This window comes from Mandrillus leucophaeus, unplaced genomic scaffold (genome assembly GCF_000951045.1).
Source record: "Mandrillus leucophaeus isolate KB7577 unplaced genomic scaffold, Mleu.le_1.0 Scaffold851, whole genome shotgun sequence".
NCBI classification, from domain to species: Eukaryota; Metazoa; Chordata; class Mammalia; order Primates; family Cercopithecidae; genus Mandrillus; species Mandrillus leucophaeus.
In genome coordinates this window covers 1,079,767-1,104,038 of record NW_012109264.1, presented here as the reverse complement: position 1 = coordinate 1,104,038, position 24,272 = coordinate 1,079,767, and the positions used below count along the sequence as shown (strand labels likewise).

The following is a 24,272-nucleotide window of genomic DNA, read 5'->3' as shown; positions in this document are numbered from 1 at the left end:
GGTAGTTTTACAATCAAATTAACTTTTGAAAAGCTTTTCAGTGTAATTTGTGCTTTTTTTTTTTCCATCTCATAGTGTTCTGTTGTGTGACTCTGCCATAGAGTATTTCATCAGATGCCTACAGATGGATACTTCTTTTGTTCCTACTCTTTTTGTATTACAGAATAGGAATAAATTCCCAGGAGTGGGACTGCCGAGTCAAAGGGTTAAATACATTTATAATTTTGGTAAATATGGTTAATTTGTTTTTCATAGTGTACCATTTTGTACTCCCACTGGCAATATTATGAGACAGCATGTCAGTTTCCCCACAGTCTTGCTGAGTGAGTTTTTAAGCATTTGCATTTTTGCCAGGCTAACAGGAATTTCCCATTGTCTTTGAATATCTCTTACTTATCACAATATGCCATGTTTTTGAGAGAACTGCCCCCATGACGATCTGTGCTTCACAGAACAGGTACTCAGCTGCAGCTACCCAGGGGAAGGTGAGGGTGAAAAGAATCTGTGCATCCTGGAAATACATTTCTAAATACTTTTCTTTGCTCTGCTTTCCCCTGACAATGGGGTTTGCTCTGAAAAACAAACAAACAAAAACTAAAAAAACTAAAGGCTTTTTTTTTTTTTTTTTTTGAGATGGAGTCTCGCACTGTTGCCCAGGCTGGAGTGCAGGGGTGTGATCTCGGCTCACTGCAAGCTGTGCCTCCCGGGTTCATGACATTCTCCTGCCTCAGCTTCCAGAGTAGCTGGGACTATAAGTGCCTGCCACCACGCCCGGCTAATTTTTAAAAAAAATTTTTAATAGAGATGGGTTTCACCGTGTTAGCCAGGATGGTCTTGATCTCCTGACCTCGTGATCCATCCGCCTCGGCCTCCCAAAGTGGCTGGATTACAGGCATGAGCCACCGCGCCCAGCCAAAAAAAAAAAACTAAGAAGTTTTTTGGGAGGGTAGAAAAACAATTATAGAATGATTAAAAAAAAAGTTCAATATATCCCAAATACTTACATATCACTTGAAGGGGTGGGTTTTGGTGAGGGGCTGGGTAAATTTGCTTCCATAATATCATTAAAACTATTGTTTCCTACATTCTTGGCCAGCTGTAACAGAAAAAAAAAAAAAAAAGAACAAAACCACAATATAGCAAACTCTTTGCTACTAATTAAGTCTCCTATTATCTGCTTTTGAGATTTATGAATACGTATTTTCCCTCATTTGACTCAGGATACAAACCACCATCCATGTGGTCAACAAATATTTACTGAGTATCTACCATGTGCCAAGCACCAAACTAAGTGCTGGAAATGCAGAAATGGGTAAAGTACGTTTCCTTTCCTTAGGTGCTCAGAGTCTAGTGGAGCCAATGAGAAGGAAATCAATCATATCTACAAATATGTGATAAACGCTAGAACAGAATCTGGTCCTACACACATACAAACTATCTGAGATTACAGAGAGCGGGCTCCATTTGTGAATCTAGGCTAAACTTTTAATGAACAGCAATAGCTTTTCAACCACCATCACGTTTCCTTTTTATATTGAACAAATTTAATCCCAGGACAGAAAAGGACACAGGATTACTTTATATTTGGGTACAGATTAAGATGCTGCAGGCAGCAGAGGACCCAGGAAGCATTTTGCTTCTGGGTTCAAGAGCATTCTAAGAAAATTTCTTCTGAAGGGCCTCTAATCATTTTATGTAATTTTGGGATGCAAAGTTTAAGAAACAAACACGCAACCACGTCTTTGAGGGAAAAAAACTCGGGTTTATTGCATGGCAAACGTTTAGGATTTGGACTTTCCTCTTTCTTGTCGTCAAATTGGGTTTCCTTAATACAGGTCAAGGAGATGAGGGATATCATTTGTGCACTAAAGAAGAATGTGTTACAGGTATTATGTCTGTGTCTTTTCTCTATAATCCTGAAGCGAACTAGGGAGCCGAGTACCAGCATGGTAACTTCCTGCTTTCTAAATTAGAAGGAATATCTTGTGCATAGAACACAAGACAGATCACAATTGCTTAGTGAATGCTCAGATGGCCAGGGCTGCTGGCTGGGTCACTAACTGCCCTTTTTGGTCAAGGCTACTGATAAGTTAGACATTCAGCTTTTTTTTGAGCCCAGGTTCACTCAGATTCTGCTCAAGGGTGAGCCTCCTGTCTGAGAAGTCATACTTTATTTTAAAAATTTCACTGTCAGTACAAAGAGTCTTTCACAGTGCATCAGTGTGAAAATTATGCAAGACAGGGCATTTGTCCAGTAGGCATCCTACTTGGGGGATGCCAAGTAGGGCTCCCCTTCGGTATTTTGGTGTATCTCGGGGAGCAATTTGGACCTGATGACAACTCCAAATCTGGGTGACTCATGATGGGAAGGGCAGAGGGTAAAGGAAAACAAGTTTAAGTGTACATAACCCCTTTTTTGGATTAAGAAGCTAAGCACCACAACTTCACACAATTTCTTCCCTTACTACCTAAAGAAGTTACGGGCTAGAGAGTAGCCGGTGTTATGACAATAGTTAACAAGCCACTCATAATTCATGTGTACTTTTACTAACTTAGAAATAATAAAAATAAAATGGAGATAAACTCTTTAGTCATTATTTACAACAGAAGGCATGAGGTAATGTGAACATTTGAGTTTAACTGCTATTTTCGCGAGTTATATGAAAACTAATTCAAAAAGAAAAAAGTAGTTTTGAAGAAGCCCATCCCAAAAGAAAAGAGCCAATTTCACTGAGCTACTTATAGACATATATGGTTCATCCTTTCTTCAAACAGGAAATAGAAACAGTCAAGATTACACACCACAAAAGTTACTTTTTAAACATCTATGCAAACTCACAAAATTCAGGAATTATATAATTCTTTGTACTTGGCAGACATATAAAAAAAATCCAAAATAATATAATAAAATTACTCATGACAATATCATCATTCTTCCCAAGTACAGGTCACTACTTACCAAGAGTTCAGAAGTTCCTAATTTGTCTAGTTCCAAAGACTGAATGCGAGAAATATGAACCCCCATTTCCCTATGGATGCCAGAACATTCTATACAGGTCAAAATACCCAAGTTGGTTGAAAGCCAGGTGGGTTCTGTGGAAAGAATTTTGAAGACAATGAAACTAAAAGACATCTAATTTTAGTGTGCTAACTACAGAGGAAGCTAAAACAATAGTAGTACAAATTGTTAAGAACTATGAAAGAAAGACTTAAATAGAAGAAATGGACTCTTGAGGTTTAGCCTAGGGGCTACAATAAAAGTTTCCCTTTGATACTGAATTGAAAACAAAATTAAGCACTTTATCCTTGTGAAAATGTGAGAAAGGCTTTTCTTAAGAGATTCTATGCAACACCTTCAGGCCTGTGAGAGAGATTCCCTCACTGCCACTATCACCTCTGACAGTGATGGATTGAAGGTCTATTAAGTACTGCTCATAGGGGAATGGATTCTATAGCCATCATTAACCTCCAAGTTGCAACTAACGTTAATCCAACAGTTTTTGGTCATGGCCTCCCCATGAGCACCTCTTAGTAATAAGACAGCTGTAAATATTGAACGCCAAATGTTTCTTTCAGTGACCTAAGGCCTTTTTTTCTACAACCTCCAATGGCCCTAGAACAGTGGGAACTATTACTTCTATGTTAGCCAAATCTTCAGGTGTCTCTCTGGGTCAAGCGTCTTCCTGATTGGTCAATGCTTGAGATTTTACTACCTGCCTGCCATTTCCTGACAATATGTGTGTCACTATCATACATGTACACAATAATGGCGAAAATCTGAGACTTCTCTCAGAGGTGCTTATGGCTTCTTGTGTAGAAAATCCAGTTTCAGAAGTAAAACAGTAAAAAAAGTATATCATAGTGCTTAAGAATACCAGGTTTGCATCCTTGTTGTGACTCCTACTAGCTGTGTGACCTTATGTAAGTCATTCAACCTCTTTGAGTACCAGTTTCCTCATCTGTAAAATGGGAACATTGGCATCTTGCTCACAGGGGTTCTGCAAGGATTCACTGAGATAAGCAAAACACCTAGCACGATTCTCAGTACAGTGAGAATACTCAACGTTAGCTGTTGCCAATACATAGGTAATATAGAGATATTTGAAAATAAAAGTTTGGGAGAAGGTGACTTCAATGTGATATAGAGGTTAGGGAGGATGTGGCTGAGTAGGAAGGAATGAAAATCATGTACCACATGTCAGTTGATTTCACATGTACCATTTTCTTTTCTTTTTTTTTTTTTTTTGAGACCGTCTCGCTCTGTCCCTCAGGCTAGAGTGCAATGGTGCAATTTTGGCTCACTGCAACCTCTGCCTCCTGGGTTGAAATGATTCTTCTACCTTATCCTTCTGAATAGCTGGGATTACAGGTGCCCCCCCACCTCGCCCAGCTAGTTTTTAAATTTTTAATAGCGATGGGGTTTCACCATGTTGCCCAGGCTGGTCTCAAACTCCTGACCTCAAGTGATCCACCCACCTCAGCCTCCCAAAGTGCTGGGATTACACCGTGCCATAGCAAGAGGTTTATTGACCCATTTTTTTAGGATAAGGAAACTATGAATCAGAATAGTAAAGGGACTCAGTGTGAGATTGTCCAGGCTGTGAGCGGCAACAGTGATACAAAATGTGGACTCCATGCCCCCTACTCTCTCCATAACGTCTATGGTGCTTATATACCTGGACCTTATAGGAAAGGTAGTATTTTGGCAGTGACATCTAGGAGAGCAAGAGGGGGCTTTCCAGGTAGAGAAAACAGCATAGGTAAAAGCAGCTCAGTGGTAGGAAAAATCACTTTGGGAATACGTGTTTTATGTGTGTATGTGAGTGTGTCCACCACAGGGGTTAAGGTTTTGCAATAAGTAGATCATTTTATGTTCTACAGGAAGAGAAAGGATGTTGTAAATGATCGTTCAAATATGGAGATAAAAACCTGATGAGCCACAATCGCAGCAAATGTCATTCCCTGGGAGCCGCTGGACATCCTCAATAATGGCTTTTGTCAGGTCTTCCAGGCTGTTCTCTCCCGCACTCTGTTCTCCACGGAAGGCCATGGTTAGGGCCTCTTCTTTGCTATTTGTCAATACTGATATCCATCTGTTGGCAAAAACATAAGAAGAAAAAGGCCTTTATAAGAGCGTGGCCTTTTTTTTTTTCTTTTTGGCACTGCAAAAAAAAAAAAAAAAAAATCTACTTTTGTCAAGTAATTCCAAAAGAGAAGCCCCCTTCCAAAATAGCAATAAAGTGATGAAAAACAAAGAAATCAAACTTGAAGGAAGATGAGAGTTAAAGAATGGAAAGCAATACATAGGAGAAAATGAGCGAGATGAGAGGAGCAGACGAGAAAAGTAAAAAATCAATATAACTGAGGACTTGAACGAATATACAAGGAGACTGCATTTCTGTGTGGGCATACTGAATAAAGGGAATGTTGGAATGGAGAGGACTCAGTGAGGGACCTATCCAATGCAAGGATGAGAAAGAAAGAATGAGAAATGGAGAGAGGCCAGGAAAAGGAGTTTAGCAAAAGGTATATGTTTTCTGCAAGTCCATGTCGGTGGGGACACTTAACAGTGAAAGTGAAGGGATATTTCATTAGCAGCCATAAAAACTTATTCTTATGAAAAAGGCATATTAACATGGAAACATGATGACATTTATAGTATTAAATGAAGACTGCAGATTATTTACTTATATACAGTATGACTAACATATGTCCCAAACAAAATAACCCTTTGTTACTAAAATAACCTAAAATCCAACAACAGGGAGTTGATTAATAAGGCATGAAATAACCACAAAGCAGAACAGTTAAGGAGGCATTAAAGTGTACATTTTCAAATAATTTTTGGGTGACACTGGATAAATGCTCATAATATAGTGTTTTGTGAAATCAACAACAAAAAAACCTATTATATGATTGATATGGTTTGGATTTGTTTCCCCACCCAAATCTCATCTTGAATTGTAATCCCCATAATCCCCACGTGGTCTGGGCAGAGACCACTGTGGGAGGTGATTGGATCAAGGCGGCAGTTTCCCCCATGCTGTTCTCATGATAGTGAGTGCGTTGAGATCTGATGGTTTTATAAGGGGCTCTTCCCTCTTTGCTCCACACACTTCTCTCTCCTGATGCCATGTGAAGAAAGACGTGTTTGCTGCCCTTCCACCATAATTGTAAGTCTCCTGAGGCCTCCCCAGCCATGTGGAACTGAGTCAATTAAACTTCTTTCCTTTATAAATTACCCAGTCTAGGGTGTTTCTTTATAGCAGGGTGAGAACAGACTAATATAACGATATAATCCCATATTTAAATATATGTATGTATTAAAGGCTAAAAAGAATTTCACCAATATGTCAATAGTGGTCGTTTCCGAGTGATTTTCTATAGAAAACAACTGATAGAATAATTGCTTGACTTTGTGCCTTTCTGTAATTTTTCAAAACTATAATGAGCTTGTATTACTTTCATGAATAAGAAAAAAGCCAAATTTATTTCTTAAGAAAATAAAAAACATTTCCAAACCACTGTTAATTTTTTAAGTTACTACATAGACAGCTAATGTTTATTCTCAACAGACAATACAGAGGTTCAGAACTGAGTCTCTCATTTTTTTGTATATCGCTGAATGAAATGGATATGAAACAAAGCACTATACAAAAGACTTTGAATAAGCAATAGTGAGAGCATAATAATTAAAAACCAAATTATGTTTTTGGAGTATGTGAGAACAATGCAAGTCACACCTTTGACTCTAGGTGGCGCTCACTTTCACTATGTTGGGAGAAATACACATATCACAGCTTAACTTCTACTGTGATGCAGAAAACTGAACATTTCAAAACCAACGGTCTAGGAATTCACATGCAGAAGGAATGGGGGGATTTTATACCTTTCAGAATATTAAAACAGTATTTTTATATCAGTTAGTGTGATGTTAGAAACTAGAAATTGTTTTGTTAAAAACAAATCAAGAACCTGGGTTCAACAGGACTGACCACTGCATTTTATCAGCGGCACTGTTACTGGATTTTTCACATGACTGCAAAGCCTCTATTTTGCTTTCCTCAGGCATTATAGCATTTGGCTAACATTGGCCAGTATCTACTATGTACCAAATACTTACAATTTTTAACATATAAATTGAACAGCCCAAATTTGAAATCCAAAACAGTTGTGGTCCCAAGCATTTCAAATAAGGGATACTCAACCTGTAGAGTCTTCCAACATGCCTCTAAGTTAGGGTTTATAATACTTTATAGATGAGGAAACTGAAGTTATATGACTTGCCTAAGGTCCTAGCCTGGATTGTGTCAGACCAGATGGGAATAAGAAAACATTTCTGTTGATTCACTTTTTCAGAGTTCCTTCCATTTGCCTCTTTACTCAGGAGCTCATGACAAATAAATAAAGAAGTTTGTCATGATAATCAGAAAAAGTATATTTAAAGGATAATTTTCTAGAGAAAATAATTCAAATTTGGTGGAAAGAAATGGCTAAATTTCAAAAGGACCAAGAATCACAGTGATAATTTGCGACAACATTTTTTAACTTTTAAATTATTTTCAAGTAAGCATACTCAAAAGCATAAAGAATGAATAACTGTATTTTAATACTTTAAAAGTAGTTTTGAGTTTTATAAGGTAAAAAATAACTTGGCACTGTACTAAGGGCTTTACATATCTTATCCTCTCAAAATTCTGCAATCGAGGTACATAATCGCATCTTACTGATGAGAAGCCTGAAGCCAGATGATCTGCCTAAGGTTAAAAAACCACTAACCACCATAGTGCATGTATGTAGTCCCAGCTACTGGGGAGGCTGAAGCGGGAAGATCACTCCAGCCTAGGAGTTCAAGTCCAGCCTGGGCAACAGAGAGAGATCTCGTTTTTAAAAAGCCACGCTCACACCTGTAATCCCAGCACTTTGGGAGGCTGAGGCGGGCAAATCACGAGGTCAGGAGATCGAGACCATCCTGGCTAACATGGTGAAACCTCATCTCTACTAAAAATACAAAAAAATTAGCCAGGTGTGGTGGCGGGCTCCTGTAGTCCCAGGTACTCGCGAGGCTGAGGCAGCAGAATTGCTTGAACCTGGGAGGCACAGGTTGCAGTGAGTCGAGATCGCGCCACTGCACTCCAGCCTGGGCGACAGAGCGAGACTCCAGTCAAAAAAAAAAAAAAGCCAGTAGCCAGCAGAGCCTGGACAAGAAGCCAAATGAGTCTAACATGCATCTGCTCTTTGTGAACTTTCCTCAGTGAGAATAAATTTTTTCATTCAATTTCATCGAACACTTTCATACGAAAAATAAACTCAGTGACGCAGCAAAACTGCCTCTATGTAACCTGGAGGTAAGTGAAGAACTAAGGCTTCCCTCGGGGGCATGTGCTTTCTTTGTGGATTGCCATTACCTCCTACAGCACCAAAACAAAGTTCCCCTCTCACCACCAGCACCCAAAGAGAAAGCAGGCCAGGCACTGTAGCTCACGCCTGTAATCCCAGCACTTTGTGGGATCGAGGTGGGAGGATGGCTTGAGCTCAGGAGTTTGAGGCCAGCTTGGGTAACAGCAGCAAGACCTCCTGGCTACTTAAAAAAAAAAAAAAAAAAAAAAAAAAAAACAAACATTAGCTGGGAGTGGTGATGTATGCTTGTAGCACTAGCTACTACGAAGGCTGAAACAGGAGGATCACCTGAGCCTGGGAGACTGAGGCTGCAGCTGAGCTATAATCATGCCACTGCACTCCAGCATGTGGGACAGAGTGAAACCTTGTCTCCAAAACAAAACTGCAAAGTGCAAAATGTACAACTTCAGGATGGGCCACGTAATACTTCTACTGAAAAATGTTAAGTCTCATGGGCAGGAAACGAATCTCTAACAAAACTGGGACTGAATTACCTGTTAAGTCCTAAGAGTAAATAAAATATTGAAGGCCTGAGTTTCAGTCATAAGGGAAAACAAAGTGGTTGTGTTCCCTGCCTCACCCAAATTACTCACCTGTGTTCCACTTAGGGTTTTGAGAAAGGGAAATGAGGAGGAGAGAATGAAATCAGATAAGGAGAAACAGTATTCCAAGGTGACTGTGGAATTCTGTCTGGGTTCAAATCCTAGCTTACTGGACTGTTACCATGTGCACATTATGCCTCTGTGTCCTCATTTGATACCAACCTGGTCCTTCCCACTGTATCAAGTTCCTTTTTATTGACTCTGTTCACCCCAGTGAAAGGCACAGGCCAGTGTTCCTTACTTCAGGGCCCGGCTCTCCTGCTCCTCTTACAGTAATGGTCAAGTGTCCAGGTAGGCTGGCTGATATGTTTGGCCACCAAAAACTGAGCAAAGGCCCTTCCTGAGGGCAGGGGATGTGATTAAAAGACGCATAAGGCACAGTCCTTGTCCTCAAAAAGCCCTTGGTCTCTAGAGGGCTGCAGACATGCACCACAGGATCACAGAAGGGTATGAAGAGACCATGGGCAGACAGTAGGGAGCTATAACCCCAGAGAGGGTGAGGCTTGAGCAGAATCTTGCAGGAGGTACCAGAACTTATTGAGTAGACAAGAGGGAGAACCACAGACAGAGAAGAGCAACATGGCCCACAGGCAAGAAAGAAGCATGGAGCCACCAGGCAAGGTTCTTACAAATGAAAAGAAAATGTTAATGTATATTAGAAAGAGAGAGGTGCTTTTTCAATCCAAGGCATTGCACCTTTATTTCAAAACTACTTACGCTACATAATCCTGCTCATCTTCTGCCTGAAAGTGATATGTTCTATTATCTAAAACAAAAAAAAGAAAAATAAGTGAAACCTTAGAAAGCAGGGTACTTTCAAGTATAACACAGATTTAAGTTCCTGGAAAGAAAACCAACCCAGTAAAAGTAGAACTTTAATATTATTTTAGTTTTACACCATTATGTACCAGGTGCCTTGTGTATATTATTGCTAATCTTCACAAAAGCCCTATCTGTTTCTCATTTTACAGACAAACTGAGGCTCCAAGAGGTTCAGTGACTTACACAAGGTCATACAGCAATAAAACAGCTACATGATTCATTCTGTCAAGATTATTTTTCTTAAGTGCAACAAGAATACAATGAAATAACCACAGATACCATGCAAACATCTGACACTGCTTTTGAATAAGCAGTGAGGAGAGGGGAAGGTTCTATTTGATCCAAATGGATTTCTATGACAAACTGGAGAGTGACAGCTAATTCAGTATTTTCTGTTTCATTTTCAATTCAACTATTACTGTTTTTTTTTTTTAAACCCTCCTTTTCAGAAATGATTCATTTACTGTTCCCCATGTGTTCTGAGACTTAACCACGGGGTAGCCCCAACACCCCTGACACTAGGAATACTATGCCGCAGATGTTGGGGCTGCTCTCTGGTTGAATCAGGTTGCAGGAAGAAAGGCTCAATCTCTGCTATCCATGTAAGGGAAGGAGTGGCCTAACTTGGATACTCTGGGCAGGGTGTACATGAGGGAAGCTCTTTCTCAATATATTCAGGTCAAACTAACACATCCTGAGCACCTCCTGTGTGACTAGGCTAGGCAATCACATCCTTCATCTCCCCTGGAGAGAGAGACAGTGTGTATGTCAAAGAACACGCCATGCTTAATATTACAGCTCATGACTGTCATCCTAACACATTGGGAGGCCAAGGCAGGAGGACTGCTTAAGCCTAGGAGTTTGAGACCAGCCTCAGCAACATACAGATCCTGCCTCTACAAAAAAATTAAAAATTAGCCAGATGCGGTGGCATGCACCTGTAGTCCCAGCTACCTGGGAGGCTGAAGCAGGAGGATCACTTGAGATCAGGAGGTGAGGCTGCAATGAGCTGTGACTGAACCACTGCACTCCAGCCTGGGTGACACAGTGAGGCCCTGTCTCAAAAAAACAAAAACAAAAACAAAAACAAAACCCAAAAACAAAACAAAACAAAAAAGAACATGCCATGGGTGGCAGTGCCTGAGAGCTTTGGCTGAATCTCTGCTTTATTGCTGTGTGATCTTCTTTAGGTCACTGAACCTCTTGGAGTCTCAGTTTTTTCTTCTCTAAAATGGAAAACCGATAGGGCTTTCGTGAGGATTAGCAATAATGTATAAAAGGTACCTGGCATGTAATAGATGCTCTATAACTGACAACTATTATTAATAACCTATAGATTCTCATAACTAGGGATCCTTGGCTTTTTGAAGTCATAAAATAATTCAAAATTTTCATATTTGTTTCTCATCAATAACTCAAGAAATCTCTTGGTAATGAAAATCACAGGGAATCTAAACTTCATACAGATGCTGCAGAAGGCAGCTTCGACTACACCTAAAGAGCCTCATGACTGATTTTATCTTTTGGGTCAGGACTGTTCACACAACTGCATCAGAAGGGTTTCAAAGGGTAGGAAAATATTTCTGTGCTTCTATATATAGGTCATCCACTTTGGCTGTGAGTCTGCCTTGCTGGGCTGTGACAGAGAAGGAAGGATACTTAAGATTAGTGTTGCAGGATTTCAGCATATTCATGAGAATCACTTCATTGGCACTGTCATCCTCTCTTTACAAAGAGGTGTCCTCTCAGCTACAGTGTGGGTCGGTAAGCATACCCATGGGAACCAGTACAAGCACAGGTAGCTGGCCTAGAGGAACATCTCCCCCCAACTCTTTACACACTGTGAGGGCACAGGCTATAACCGGCTGTGGGGTGGATCGCTCATTACACTCTCTCATCACAGGAGAAGAGCAAACTCTGAACCATGAAGTAGAAGGGTGACAGGGTGCAGTGCCATCAATTCATGGAGGTTGAAGGCAGTTCTGCTTGGAAGCAAGGAAATGATTTTTCCTTTAAGAGTTAGATTTTGCAGGGATATAACTCTGGGCAAATGTGTTGTACAGATAAAAGGCACATCTGCATTCCCAAGTCTACATCTGTGCTTCTTAACCACAGGTACACATTATAGTCACCTCAATCACCTAGCAGCTTTTTTTTTTTTAAACTACGTCTGGGCCTTATAGCAACAACTATAACTCAGTAGATCTAAGATAGAAAATGGGAATACACTTAGAAACATCTCTCCAAGGGGATAAAGCTGTGTACTCACAGTCAAGCACTGGTCTAGTTCAATGTACAAATCCTAGATTCTATTCTATTGCTGGTCAGATCGGACACTGCTATGCCTTGTCAACTGCCAAGTGGGCTCAGTGGAAATTAAGAGACCTGGGGCATCTTTCTAGAGCAGCACATGCAGGAATAACAAGAAACTGTTCCAATGCCAACTCTGAGGAGTCCCGCCTGGAAAGCTGCTGACCTGGAGAATGGAAATGTGTAGGTGTCAGAAGCCACGATAACCAACTCAGAGAGAGAAAAAGGACTCACGTGATATCAGGTCAAAAGATTTTTTGTCTTCGGCATTAGGTTTTACTTGGCAGGTAAGAAGGTTCAACTTAGCTGGTTGCCTGTTAGACTGGAAAAAAAGAGAAAATAGAGAAGTTATATACAGCTCCACTCTCTTGTCTGCAGGTTCAGTGCCCTGCAGGGCAGGTATGCAGTTCACAAGGCCTGCTCAGTGATACAAAAATACATTTTCAGCAATGAAGAAACAGACATCTGAGCATTGTTCCAAGTTTGCTGCCAGAAGACAACAGATCTGTAGGTTTCTGCCCTCAAATATAAGCTGGTAAGTTTAGAACAGTTTTATTTATCCCACTTGAATTCTGAATCTCATTAAAGATGGAAAACAATTAGGTGTCCTACTAAATGTCTTTAAACTGTGCATAAATATCCTGGTGATTTTTCAGAAGAGAATAAAAAATAATCCACCTCACTTCCAATGAACAGTGGGCATGGTCCATGGAAATGCACCTTTCTGGAACCTACACATACCTAAGCACCAACAGTTGGCACTTTTAATGCTGCATCTTACTGCGAAACGTAGCTAAGCTATATTTCATTTATTCATTCAAAATGACCCCAGTAATCAATCATCCCCAAATTGATCTCCCAGGTATCCACGGATTTAACAAATTTTGGTTGTGATGCAAAATTTACATTACTTCTCTCAGAAGTATAATGACAATTACTACCTGTGAGGCAATGCTTAATGCACCCCAATATCTAGAGAGAGAGAAAATTTGATAAGGATTCTATATAACTTATCAGCAAATCTCTTGGTCACACATATAAAACAGACCCTACAGTATCTAGATAGTCACGCTAACTTAGGAATCTCACCACATATTCACACTGGTCAAAACACTCTCCTGCCTGCCCATGTCCAAGGTCACATGCTGGACAATGGCTGATACTAGGATCCCTCCTTCCTGCAGAAGCTGACCAAGGAATGAAATGTCTGAGTGCCTGGGCTGGGCTGTGCTCGAACATGAGAAGCCTGGAGAAATAAGCAACGAAACTCTTTAGTTGGATCTATGTCTCTGTTTCAATTGAGAGCTGTGGTTCTGAAAATCCTAGTACCAGGAGCATCTCCAGCTGAGGAATTAAAATTTTTAGGGAAAAGAGAGGGGGAGGGAGTTAGAGACAAGTCACATCGGTAAGCCTGAAACAACAGAGATGGCATACAAACAAGACAACTTCAATGACACACTGCTACCTCTCTTAAATAATAGGCATTAAACAATTTCTATTTATCTTCCTGTGTTCGCTGGACCATTTTTCAAGATCTTTCTCCCTCTATGATTTCAATGAGATTACACACAGAAAACAATGCCCTTTGTCACATATCTATCTGTTCCAAAGCAAACTGCTTTGGGGGAGGAAGTAAGAGACCCCAGGGGATTCCGTGTTCAATGCCTGTACCTTTGATTTAGAAATGGAACCAGAAGTCAAGTACAAGAGAATTTTGCCTAAGAGGAAACATTGCTTGGGAAGATTCCTATACTCCAGAACTTGTCACCAAACCTAGAAGGGGAGGCAGGAGCTTGTGGGCCTGCAAATTTATCTTAGAAAACAGCTGAAGAGCCGGATGAGGTGGCTCAGGCCTGTAATCCCAGCACTTTGAAAGGCTGAGGTGGGCAGATCACCTGAGGTCGGGAGTCTGAGACCAGCCTGACCAACATGGAGAAACACTGTCTCTACTAAAAATACAAAATTAGCCCAGCGTGGTGGCGGGCACCTGTAATCCCAGCTACTCGGGAGGCTGAGGCAGGAGAATCGCTTGAAATTGGGAGGTGGAGGTTACAGTGAGCAAGACAGCACCACTGCACTCCAGCCTGGGCAACAAGAGCAAAACTCCGTCTCAAAAAAAAAAACAAAACAGCTGAAGTTTGGGTTGCTAAAGGCCTCAGAATCCAAAATCAGAATCTGCGGCCACAAAGCAGGCTTAGCTCACTGTAAAAACAACTGTTAGTTCTACATCTCATCTTTTTGGATGTTGATAAAATTACTGACTTCCTCATATAAATGACAACGGCATATGACCACCTGAAAAGGCAGCGACCCAGTTAATGGTAAGGACAACTCTTGCTATGTTACTATGTTCCAATTTGGAAACCACATTTAAAGAAGAATGCAGAAAAGCTTGGGGAGATGAAGAGATGATTAAAAGGGTGGAAAATGGAAACTCTGAAGGTGAGTTAGAGGCGTTACTTAGTGCAGAAGAGGGAAAGATAGGGGGTGACTTAATGACCATCTTCAAGTATATGCAGGTTGTTATTGGGAAGGTTGGGCAGCTGTTTTCCATTAGCTCAGATGAAAAGAAATGCACTCCAATTGTAGAAGATGATTTGGGCCAGACATAAGGAAGAACTTCCCAAGCTTAAGTTGATTATGCATAATAAGAGGTTTCAGGTTTCGTAAGTAGGGAAGGACTGCCTTTGAAAAATGTAATAATTTTTAAGCTGACCAGGCGTGGTGGCTTGTGCCTGTACTCCTAGCACTTTGGGAGGCTAAGGCAGGCGGATCACTTGAGGCCTGGGGTTTGAGACCAGCCTGGATAACGTGGCGAAACCCCATCTCTACTAAAAATACAAAACTTAGCTAAGCATGACGGTGTATGCCTGTAATCCCAGCTACTCAGGAGGCTGAGGCAGGAGGATCACTTGAGCCTGAAAGGTGGAGGTGTAGTAAGCCAAAGTCACGCCATTGCACTCCAGCCTGGGCAACAGGGCGACAGAGCAAGACTCCGTCTCAAAAAAAAAAAAAAAAAATTTAGTAATTTTTAGACACTATTCACATTTGAACGTGACAGAAGGTTAACTTTATTTTTTAATTCTCCCAAAATCTAGGTTTCTGCGGTGTTTCTGAACAATCTTACCAACAGATACAACCAAGAGTAGATATAAATCTTAACAACAAAAAACAAAAAACAAAAAGCCATACACTCAGCTGAGTATTAACTGCATTCAGGCAAGTTAAACAGCACCATTTACCTCTCATTTCTTTCTTTTTCTTTCTCCTTTTTGTTTTTACTGAGATAGGGTCTCGCTTTGTCGGCCAGGCTAGAGTGCAGTGGGGTGATCATTAATCACTGCAGTCTCAACCTCCTAGCCTCAAGTGATCCTCCCACCTCAGCCTCCCAAGTAGCTTGGACTATGGATGCACACCATCACACCTTTTTTTTTTTTTTTTTTTGGTATTTTTTGTGGAGACAGTTTCTCTCCATGTTGCCTAGGCTGCTCTTAAACTCCTGAGCTCAAGTGATCTGTCTGCCTCAGCTGGGATTACAGGCGTGAGGCATCATGCTGGCATCAGGTCTCAGCTCTCGTTTCTTTCTTTAAAAAAAAAAAACACACAAAAAACTTTTAGGTTTGGGAGTACATGTGAATGTTTATTATGTAGGTAAACATAGGGGTTTGTTGTACATATTATTTTATCACCCAGGTATTAGGCCAAGTACTCAATAGTTATCTTTTCTGCTCCTTTCCCTCGTCCCACCCTCCTCACCTCTCATTTCTAAGCAAGGGCTATTTCAAAGTATTTTGCTGATAAGTAATTTATACCGTTTAAGTCATTCCATGATTGACCCACAACTTCAATGGTGATGATGTATGATGTTTATTCTCTTAGAAGTGTGTCAAATCTACTAGACTGACTTTTGCTATGTTAACAGGAACCACATTTGACACAGGCACATCTTGCCTACCCATAGTGTTCTTCTCCAAACTAAGTTGCCAGTGAGGCACTTGACAAATGGCCATCATCCCAAATGTGACTTTGAGGAGCCAAGTACGCATAAGTTTTGACTATCTAAGCAGCTGACATACCCAGTGCTGACTGAGTTCATGAATACCAGAGGGGAGTGGTATGTTCCACAGAAGTCCAAAAACCAAGGCATTTGAAGCACAGAAATCACTACAGTAATAATTGTAACTTCAGATGTTTGTATAACTTTCCAAAATTTCAAAGCATTTTCTTGACATTCAGTACTAATTTATAGGTATATTGATTAGAGATGGTATAATCTTTCTTGGGATTTCAGCAGACTAAAAGTAAAACTGAATGATTTACTCTGGGCTACACCACAGTGGAACAGTTTAGGAAATGCTTTCATATTGTTTAAGTACAGGAGAGAAAAAAGAAAACAAAACAGAAGAGAAACTCTGCAAATGTCTACGTATCTACTGAGTCCTTGCTGTTGATTCCCATTCTGCTCAGAATAAACACACATCAGCGCCATGACCTCCAGGCACCAACTGCAGGCCCCTTCTCGCACTCAGCTCCTGTCACTCTGAGTTGTTCTTTGGCTGAGGAGGGGCACTGGTCCCTCCTGCTGCTCACACTCTCCTGCAGGCCCTCTAGGACTCTCATCAATCAGCACCTCCTTAGAGCGGGCAGTACCTGGCCTGACCACCTCCCCATGATGTTCCATTCTTATACACCCTGTTGTATTTTCTTTCTGGCTCTTATCGCTCCTTATTTGCTTCCTATCTTCCTTTTCACTGAGGACACACACATTTTTCTCATTAAAATGTGTTTGGCACACATCAGGTACTAGCAATATCACGGCTCATGGCAGCCTTGACCTCCCAGGTTCAAGTTATTGTCCTACCTTGGCCTTCCTAGTAACCGGTACTATATGTGCATGGTACTATATGTGCACGCCACCACATGAGGCTAATTTAAAAAATACGTATTTTTTAGAGACAGGATCTCACTCTGTTGCCCAGGCTGGAATGCAGTGGTGCAATCATGGCTCACTGCAGCCTTGAACTCTTGGGCTCAAGGCATCCTCCTGCCTCAGCCTCCCAAGTAGCTGGGACTACAGGCATGCCTCACCATGCCTGACTAATTTTTAAAATTTTTGTAGAGACGGGGTCTGGCTTTGTTGCCCAGGCTGGTCTTAAACTCCTGGCCTCAAGTGATCCTCCTGCCTCGGCCTCTCAAAGTGCTGGGATTATAGCCATGTACCACTGTGCCCAGCCCTCAATAAATACTTACTAAATTAATGACTACATTCCAGGCATTTTATGTCATATGCTATCTCATGTACTACCTACCCTAAAGAGGGAAGTCTTTAGTTTCTTTTACTAAGTGAAGAAATGAAGGTGCAGAGAGGTTAAGTAACATTCCTAAGCTCTCCCGGTGAGGAAATGGTTTGGATGGGTCAGAGCCCCCACTACTTCTCTTCTGCATTCACTCTGCAGTCCAGCCTGGAAAGAAAGTAATCTGATATAGCTTGGGGAGTAACAGCTGGATGCCCAGCACACAAGAACATTTCCTCCTGATTACAGTAAGGGTTAGAAGTCAATGAAGCAAAAGCTCCAAAGATTAATTTCTATTTTAATATCTTCTTGGGTTATATGATTCTCCTCTAAGTACTGACTTTCATAATTGGGAAAAAGAGAAATTTTAGAAACCACTTTGAAATTCCTACTTACTCATTCATCATATATTTATTAAGCCTCTACCACATTCCAAACACATCTAAAAAACACACGGTCCATGACATTAAACATCTGTGGAAACAGACCTGACTGCGTATGGGGCCCAGGGAGCCCAGGGACCTGAGCTCAAGGGTGTGCACCAAAGAGGTAGGCAAGGTTCCACACAGGCAGCCTTAACCTTCAGAGAGAACTTGGAGGAGGGAACACGGACAAGCTGGGAAGCGTGAGGAGCAGGTCCAAAGGTCTGGGGCATAGGAGGGGATAAGCTGCAGGAGGTGACATTGAGCACACAGGAAGGGAGATTCTGCATGTGACACTAAAAAACTCACATTCCCATCCACGACTCTGGCAATCTACTGGAGAAAGTGGAGTGACCAGTTAGATCTGCATTTCACGGGGATGGTGGTGGGAGAGATAGAGGAGGCAGAGAGAGAATGAGAGAGTAAGGAAGATAAGCAATGAAATGAGGAGGGCCTGAATTAGAGCTATGTACAGTAGTGGTGCTGGTGGCCAGAGGCTTAAGACAGCTAGAAAAGGAGGCTTTTAATGCATCATTCCACAAGTAACCTTTACCTAGTATGTGAATTACTCAGTCCAGGAACTTGAATGGTGAGTGGAGGGAGGAACACATTGTTCCTGAAGGCTCTCTTGAGCAGCATCTCTGTCAAAAGCTACAAGAACTTCTCTAAATATTGTTATGACACGTTTCAAAACTGACGATTCTACAACTCTGTTCCTTCAAACTCTGAGGCTTGTCCTTTTATAGGTTTTACTTCTCATTAAAATAAAACACATTCATAGAAGAAAATGAGACAGAGATAGTACAAAGAAGAAACCAAACATTAGTTGTTAATCTCACTTTTACATGCAGCAATAATCACTGTTAATACCTTAATTTTACCAAGATGTGTGTGTCTTTTTTTTTTTTTTGACATATGTTGGTTCAACTTGTATATACTGTTTTGTAAACTGTTTTTCCCAATTAACAATATACACAGAAGTCTTCATTTTACACCCCCTCCCCCACACACCCTCAGACAAAAGGAAAACCTATTCAAGTTTCTGATTTTTGAAAATGTTTCAATCAGGAAAGCTCTGAGTACATTTCATGAAGAGAAGTGATGAAGATATCCCTCTGACATAATAAAAAGTGGATGTTCAGCTAGGAAAATCATCAAACGTGTAAGTAGAAATGCATGCAGAAACAGAATACATTAATTCCAATTAATGTTTCTGTGTTTCCTAAAAGAAAATAAACGCCGCACATTTGTCTTTAGACAGCTTAGTGTGCACCATGGTTCCAGTGTTGTTGCTGGAAGTGTAAAGTTGTTAGCACAGGCATATTTCTCGGTTAGCAGAAAACAGCTGCTACTGGAATTAGTACCCAGAAATGAAATTATTTCCTCCCATCATCTTACTGAATTGCTCTGCTTTACAAACAAGAAGTGAACATAATTAAGTACTTGGAAAATAGGCCTGACCCATCCAGGATGAGGCTGACGACTGGAAAGAGGTAAAAATGACAAAGCTCTCTTCACTTCCTATGCTAGTGCCTGAAAGCAGAGCTGCTCAGACCATTACGGTCATTTCAAAGTTTTCATTCAATAAATATTTAGACACCTACTGTGCCCTACAGGGACATACATTTTTGGCATACGATCAATAACCTCAACAACCCCCTGGCAAGAAATTAAGGCACCTGCTGAACACTTACCACTGCAGAGAGATCTTATCTCCAGAATTTTAGCAATCAAGACTATTCGCTTTTGACCTTCCAGACAGATAAAAAGGTAACAGTTTTTAAAAAAACTGAGCACCTAAACTGCTAGGTACATTATACGAATTCTATTATTTAATTTTTGCAATGACTCTGTGAGTTAGGTACTATTCCCAAACCCATTTCATAAATGAGGTAACCAAGGATCAGGAAGGTGAAGTAAACTAACCTATGTTTTACAAAAAATAAATGCCAAAGCTGAATTCTGAACAAATCTCTTCTCACTTATCACACTGTTTCTCTGTCAAGACAAGCCCTTGGAAAACTTACAAAGTCAGTCAAAATATGGCTTTACTGTTTTGCCTTTTCCGGTTCTTACTGCCCTTAAATGGCCAGTTCCCTCATTTTCCCTCCAGATGCACGTTCCAAACCCCAAACTTACTACTCTGTGGCCACAACTAAAGCTCTCACATCCCTTGCAGTGATCCTTCAGACAGCGAAGAAGATAAGTAGCGATTATCTAACTGAAGTAATTCACTCTAGAGTGGATGACTGAATTCCCTTAACCCTCCCAACCATTTTATTAATTTTTTTGTCAAACATTCATCACTGTATCTCCCAACCATTTTAATAAAAGGACTCATTTCCAGTTGGCATGTATATGTGATAAAGAAATATTTGAAAACGGAGATCTCCAAGAAAATGTCTTTTCTTGCAGCCAGGAATCTGTTACCTTACTTTTGAGAGGATGTTCCACTCAAATCAACATTAAACAATCAACGCTACAATGCAAATAGAAAAAAAGAGCTTACTGGGGCTCCTGCTAAGACGCAGGGCTGATGTTACTGTATCCAATGAATGTGCTAGTCATCCACGCAGACACTTCTGCAAATACATACTGAGTACCTACTATTTGATAGTATATAGAGTTTGGGCCAGTACAGGAAGAATTTTTAAATTCACATTTCCTATTTAACTACAGTGGCCACTTTATGTCATGTTTTCCAACAACAGTACATAAAACAAAAACCTTTGGAATATTTGTATAAAATGCATTAATTTGATAGTAAAACATCTGAGTTGTGTGTGTGTTTTTTTTTTTTTTTTTTTTTTACGGAGTCTCACTCTGTTGCCCTGTTGCCCAGGCTGGAGTGCAGTGGCGTGATCTTGGCTCACTGCAACGTCCACCTCCTGGGTTCAAGTGATTCTCCTGCCTCAGCCTCTCAAGTAGCTGGGATTACACGCACGTGTCACCACACCCAGCTACTTTTTTGTATTTTTAGTAGAGATGGGGTTTCACCACGTTAGTCAGGCTGTTCTTGAACTCATGACCTTGTGAATGGCTGAGACAAAATGTGTTTGAGGCTTTTATTACCTCACACAGAAAGGGCAGTCTTTAAAGCAAGGGCATCATCATGTTGATGAGAACACAGCATTTACTCATGCCGGGCTCCATGCCATGTGTTTTACATATACTTGCTCACTTAATTCTCACAACCACCCAACAACTAAGTACCACTATTATTACTATTTGAGAGATGAGGAAAATAAGGCACCAAAAGGTTAACTCTGCCTTAAGGTCACAGCTATTAACAACAGAACATTAGGTCAAAGTAAAACTTTTTTTTTTTTTTTTTGAGATGGGGTCTCACTCTGTCGCCCAGAGTGGGTACAGTGGTGTGATCTTGGCTCATTGCAACCTCTGCCTCCTGGGCTTCAGTGATCCTCCGGCCTCAGCCTCCCAAGGAGCTGGTATAACAGGCGTGCACCACCACACCTGGCTAAGTTTTGTGTTTTTTTTTTTTTTTTTTTTCTGTAGAGATGGCGTTTTGCCATGTAGCCCAGGCTGGTCTCGAAGTCCTGGGCTTAAGCCTCAGACTCCCAAAGTGCTGGGATTACAGGTGAGAGCCAATGTACCTGGCCTAAAACATTTTTAAGAAATCTATTATTTCTTATATTAGGAATGTGGGCAGGAAGTAACATGACAGCTGATGTCAAACTGCAGGTTCCTTGGTTTCATAGATTCAAATTTGTAAATCAAGACTTTAAAAAAGCCTTTTTACCCCTTAGTAAAAGTAAAAAAAAAAACTTTTTACCCCTTAACATATACCTTCGTATATGCTAAGAACCAACAGCATATACTGCAACCAAATGGTCACACTTTATAAATTTCTGGGCTCTAAATTAATGAGGTTTTATTCTACTCACTTGTCTACTAGAATTAGAGTCACACTGGAAGCATGCAAAATGACACACACTGTGTCAGACCTCCAAGGCAAGGTTTAAAAACCTCAATCCTCACAAGCTGTGAGTCCTGTGGTTTTGATCTGTAACCTCTTCTATATTTTAATTCTTCAATTTTGTCCTCCCTTCTTCATTTATGGAACACGTTCCTTGAAGGAGTTTCTACTAATCTCTGTTCAACATGAAAGCCAGAGAGATTTATTTGGCAGGTCCTCAAATCCTAGGCAGTATCAGCACCACGACACCCTTGCTATTCCAGAGGATTTGCCAGACTTAAAAATCAAAAGTGCATTGCTTGCTGTCTGCTGAAGCCCAAATGAGAAACTGCTACAAAACACCTGGCTTTAATGGAGCCGCATGCTGGGAACCGAGGTTTCTTCCAGTTTGGAGGCAATGTAATACTCTGTTAATTTGGAAAAGGAATTTATTCATACTTTAAGGTACATGGTAGAGTGGAGGGAAAAGTCTGATTTTGGAGGCAATCAGATCTGGGTTTGAGTCTAGGCCCAGGCACACATTAATACTGCCATGAGCAAGTATCGTGGCTCTTCTGAGTCTCATGCTATCTCACCACGATGAGGGAAAACAATGCCATCTCTGCTGTGATAATGAACTAGGCAATGCTTGACAAATGTCTGGTGCTACACTTCCAAATGGGAGGCAGAAAAGGCTCTGGACTTTACCTTCTTGGGTTCATATCTGGCTCTAGCACTTAATGTGACTTTCAGGCTTCCTCCTCTTAAAAAAGGAGATTAATACTTCCTTTGTGAAGGTGTTATGAAAGTTAAGAAAACATATGTAAAGTGTCTAGCATGTAATGAGTGTTCAATAAATGCCACCTACTTTCTTTTATTTTGAGACAGGGTCTTGCTCTGTCACCCAGGCTAAGTGCAATGGCATAATCAAGGATCACTGCTGCCTCGACCTCCCACTTTCAATCCTCCTGCCTCAGCCTCCTGAGTAGCTGGGATTACAGCCATGTGCCACCACACCCAGCCTTTTTTTTTTTTTTTTTTTTTGGTAGAGACAAGGTCTTGCTACAATGCCCAGGCTGGTCTCAAACTCCTGGACTCAAGTGATCCTCCTGCCTCGGACTCCCAAAGTGTTGTTGGGATTACAGGTGTGAGCCGCTGCACCCGGACAACTATCTTTATAATTACTAATTATTCCCAGAATATCTCCTCTGATGGTGTCCACATAACTGATACATAAAATTCTATTACTATAATTTTCCCTTTAGATTAAAGCAGTATTCCTTGTTAAAATGCAATCATCTCTGGGAGAGTTTCCCAATAAGTCACTAAGGTTCAAATAGAACATCAGATCCTGTCTAAGGTGGAAGCTCTACGGAAGTAAACTGAATGGGCATGGGCAATAGGCAGCGTGAGGAGGAGAAGAGGAGTCTAGGGCACACAACCCTGGTGAATGTGAAGACACAGAGCATGCAAACAGAGGGACTCCAGGCACACAGGGGAGAATCAGAAAAGAAGTGAAAGAACTCAGTAACTGTGCACTTAAAATACTGAGACTGGCTTTGAAAGAAGCTTAGACCTGCCCACTGCTCTGACTTTACTGTTTCATTTATTAAAAGGGTACTGAACTAGAAGAGGTGGTGAGAACTGACTTCAAACTGGCTTAAGTTCTGAGGTCCACAATCCAGTTCACAAAGTTGACAAATATCACTATCACTGGCTTCAGATTTCTGAGTAACACACCTCTATTCTAGCCTCTCTATATTTTAACAGTAGCAAACAATGGTGGAAGGACTCAGAGGGTCTCTGCTTTGGCTAAAGTTGAAGTTACCTGGTTAGCAATACTTGGGCTTCATCTCTAGATCAGTTAAATCAAAATCTCTGAGGGTGGAACCAGGTGATTCCAATGTACCGTCACGGATGAGAATCACTGGATTCATGTGGCCAATTGCAGCCCCCTCCAATCACCTGCAATGGTTCATTCAGATGCAAGTGATGAGAGTTTTCATTTGCAATCAACTATATACTGATGCTTCTAATATGTAATCTTGTGACTCGAATAGTGAAAAGAAGAACCTCCACCAGGATTCAAATAGAGTAAACATATCTGCTGCATGTATTATTTCGAAGAACGACCTGTAAGATTTCAGCAGATATATTTCTAAACTTATATTTTATAGAACTTGAACTTGGGAAGCCCTCTGGTAAACATTTGTCTTCAGGTTCTGCATCTGCAATGTGGAAGACAAAGATATTCCACAGTGACCCTTAGTTCTGGAAACAGCGCAGCTTATGTCATATGTCCAAATAACATTTTCTATACTGGAACAACTACATTTCTTTTGCCAGGGAACATGGCTGTGGAGAAGGTTCAACACCAGTGCCCTTGGACCTGCGGTTGCACTCCTTTTATTAGAGACACGGTCCTGCTATTTTGTCCAGGTTGGAGTGCAGTGGCTATTCACAGGTGCAATCATCACACACTGCAGCCTTGAACTCCTAGCCTCAA

The 24,272-nt window shown here is 40.9% G+C and overlaps 1 protein-coding gene across 1 annotated transcript in view; it reads right to left on the bottom strand.

Annotated features, from left to right (window-relative positions):
* The window catches only part of ASAP1 (ArfGAP with SH3 domain, ankyrin repeat and PH domain 1), a 204,880-nt gene that overhangs the window by 76,375 nt on the left and 104,233 nt on the right, over window positions 1-24,272 (bottom strand). The window contains exons 13-17 of the mRNA XM_011968634.1: window positions 12,369-12,456; window positions 9,720-9,768; window positions 4,930-5,093; window positions 2,960-3,093; window positions 1,005-1,096 (exon numbers count right to left, since the gene is read on the bottom strand). Coding sequence (XP_011824024.1) covers window positions 1,005-1,096; window positions 2,960-3,093; window positions 4,930-5,093; window positions 9,720-9,768; window positions 12,369-12,456 — 527 coding nt within the window. The remainder of the gene's footprint in view (window positions 1-1,004; window positions 1,097-2,959; window positions 3,094-4,929; window positions 5,094-9,719; window positions 9,769-12,368; window positions 12,457-24,272) is intronic.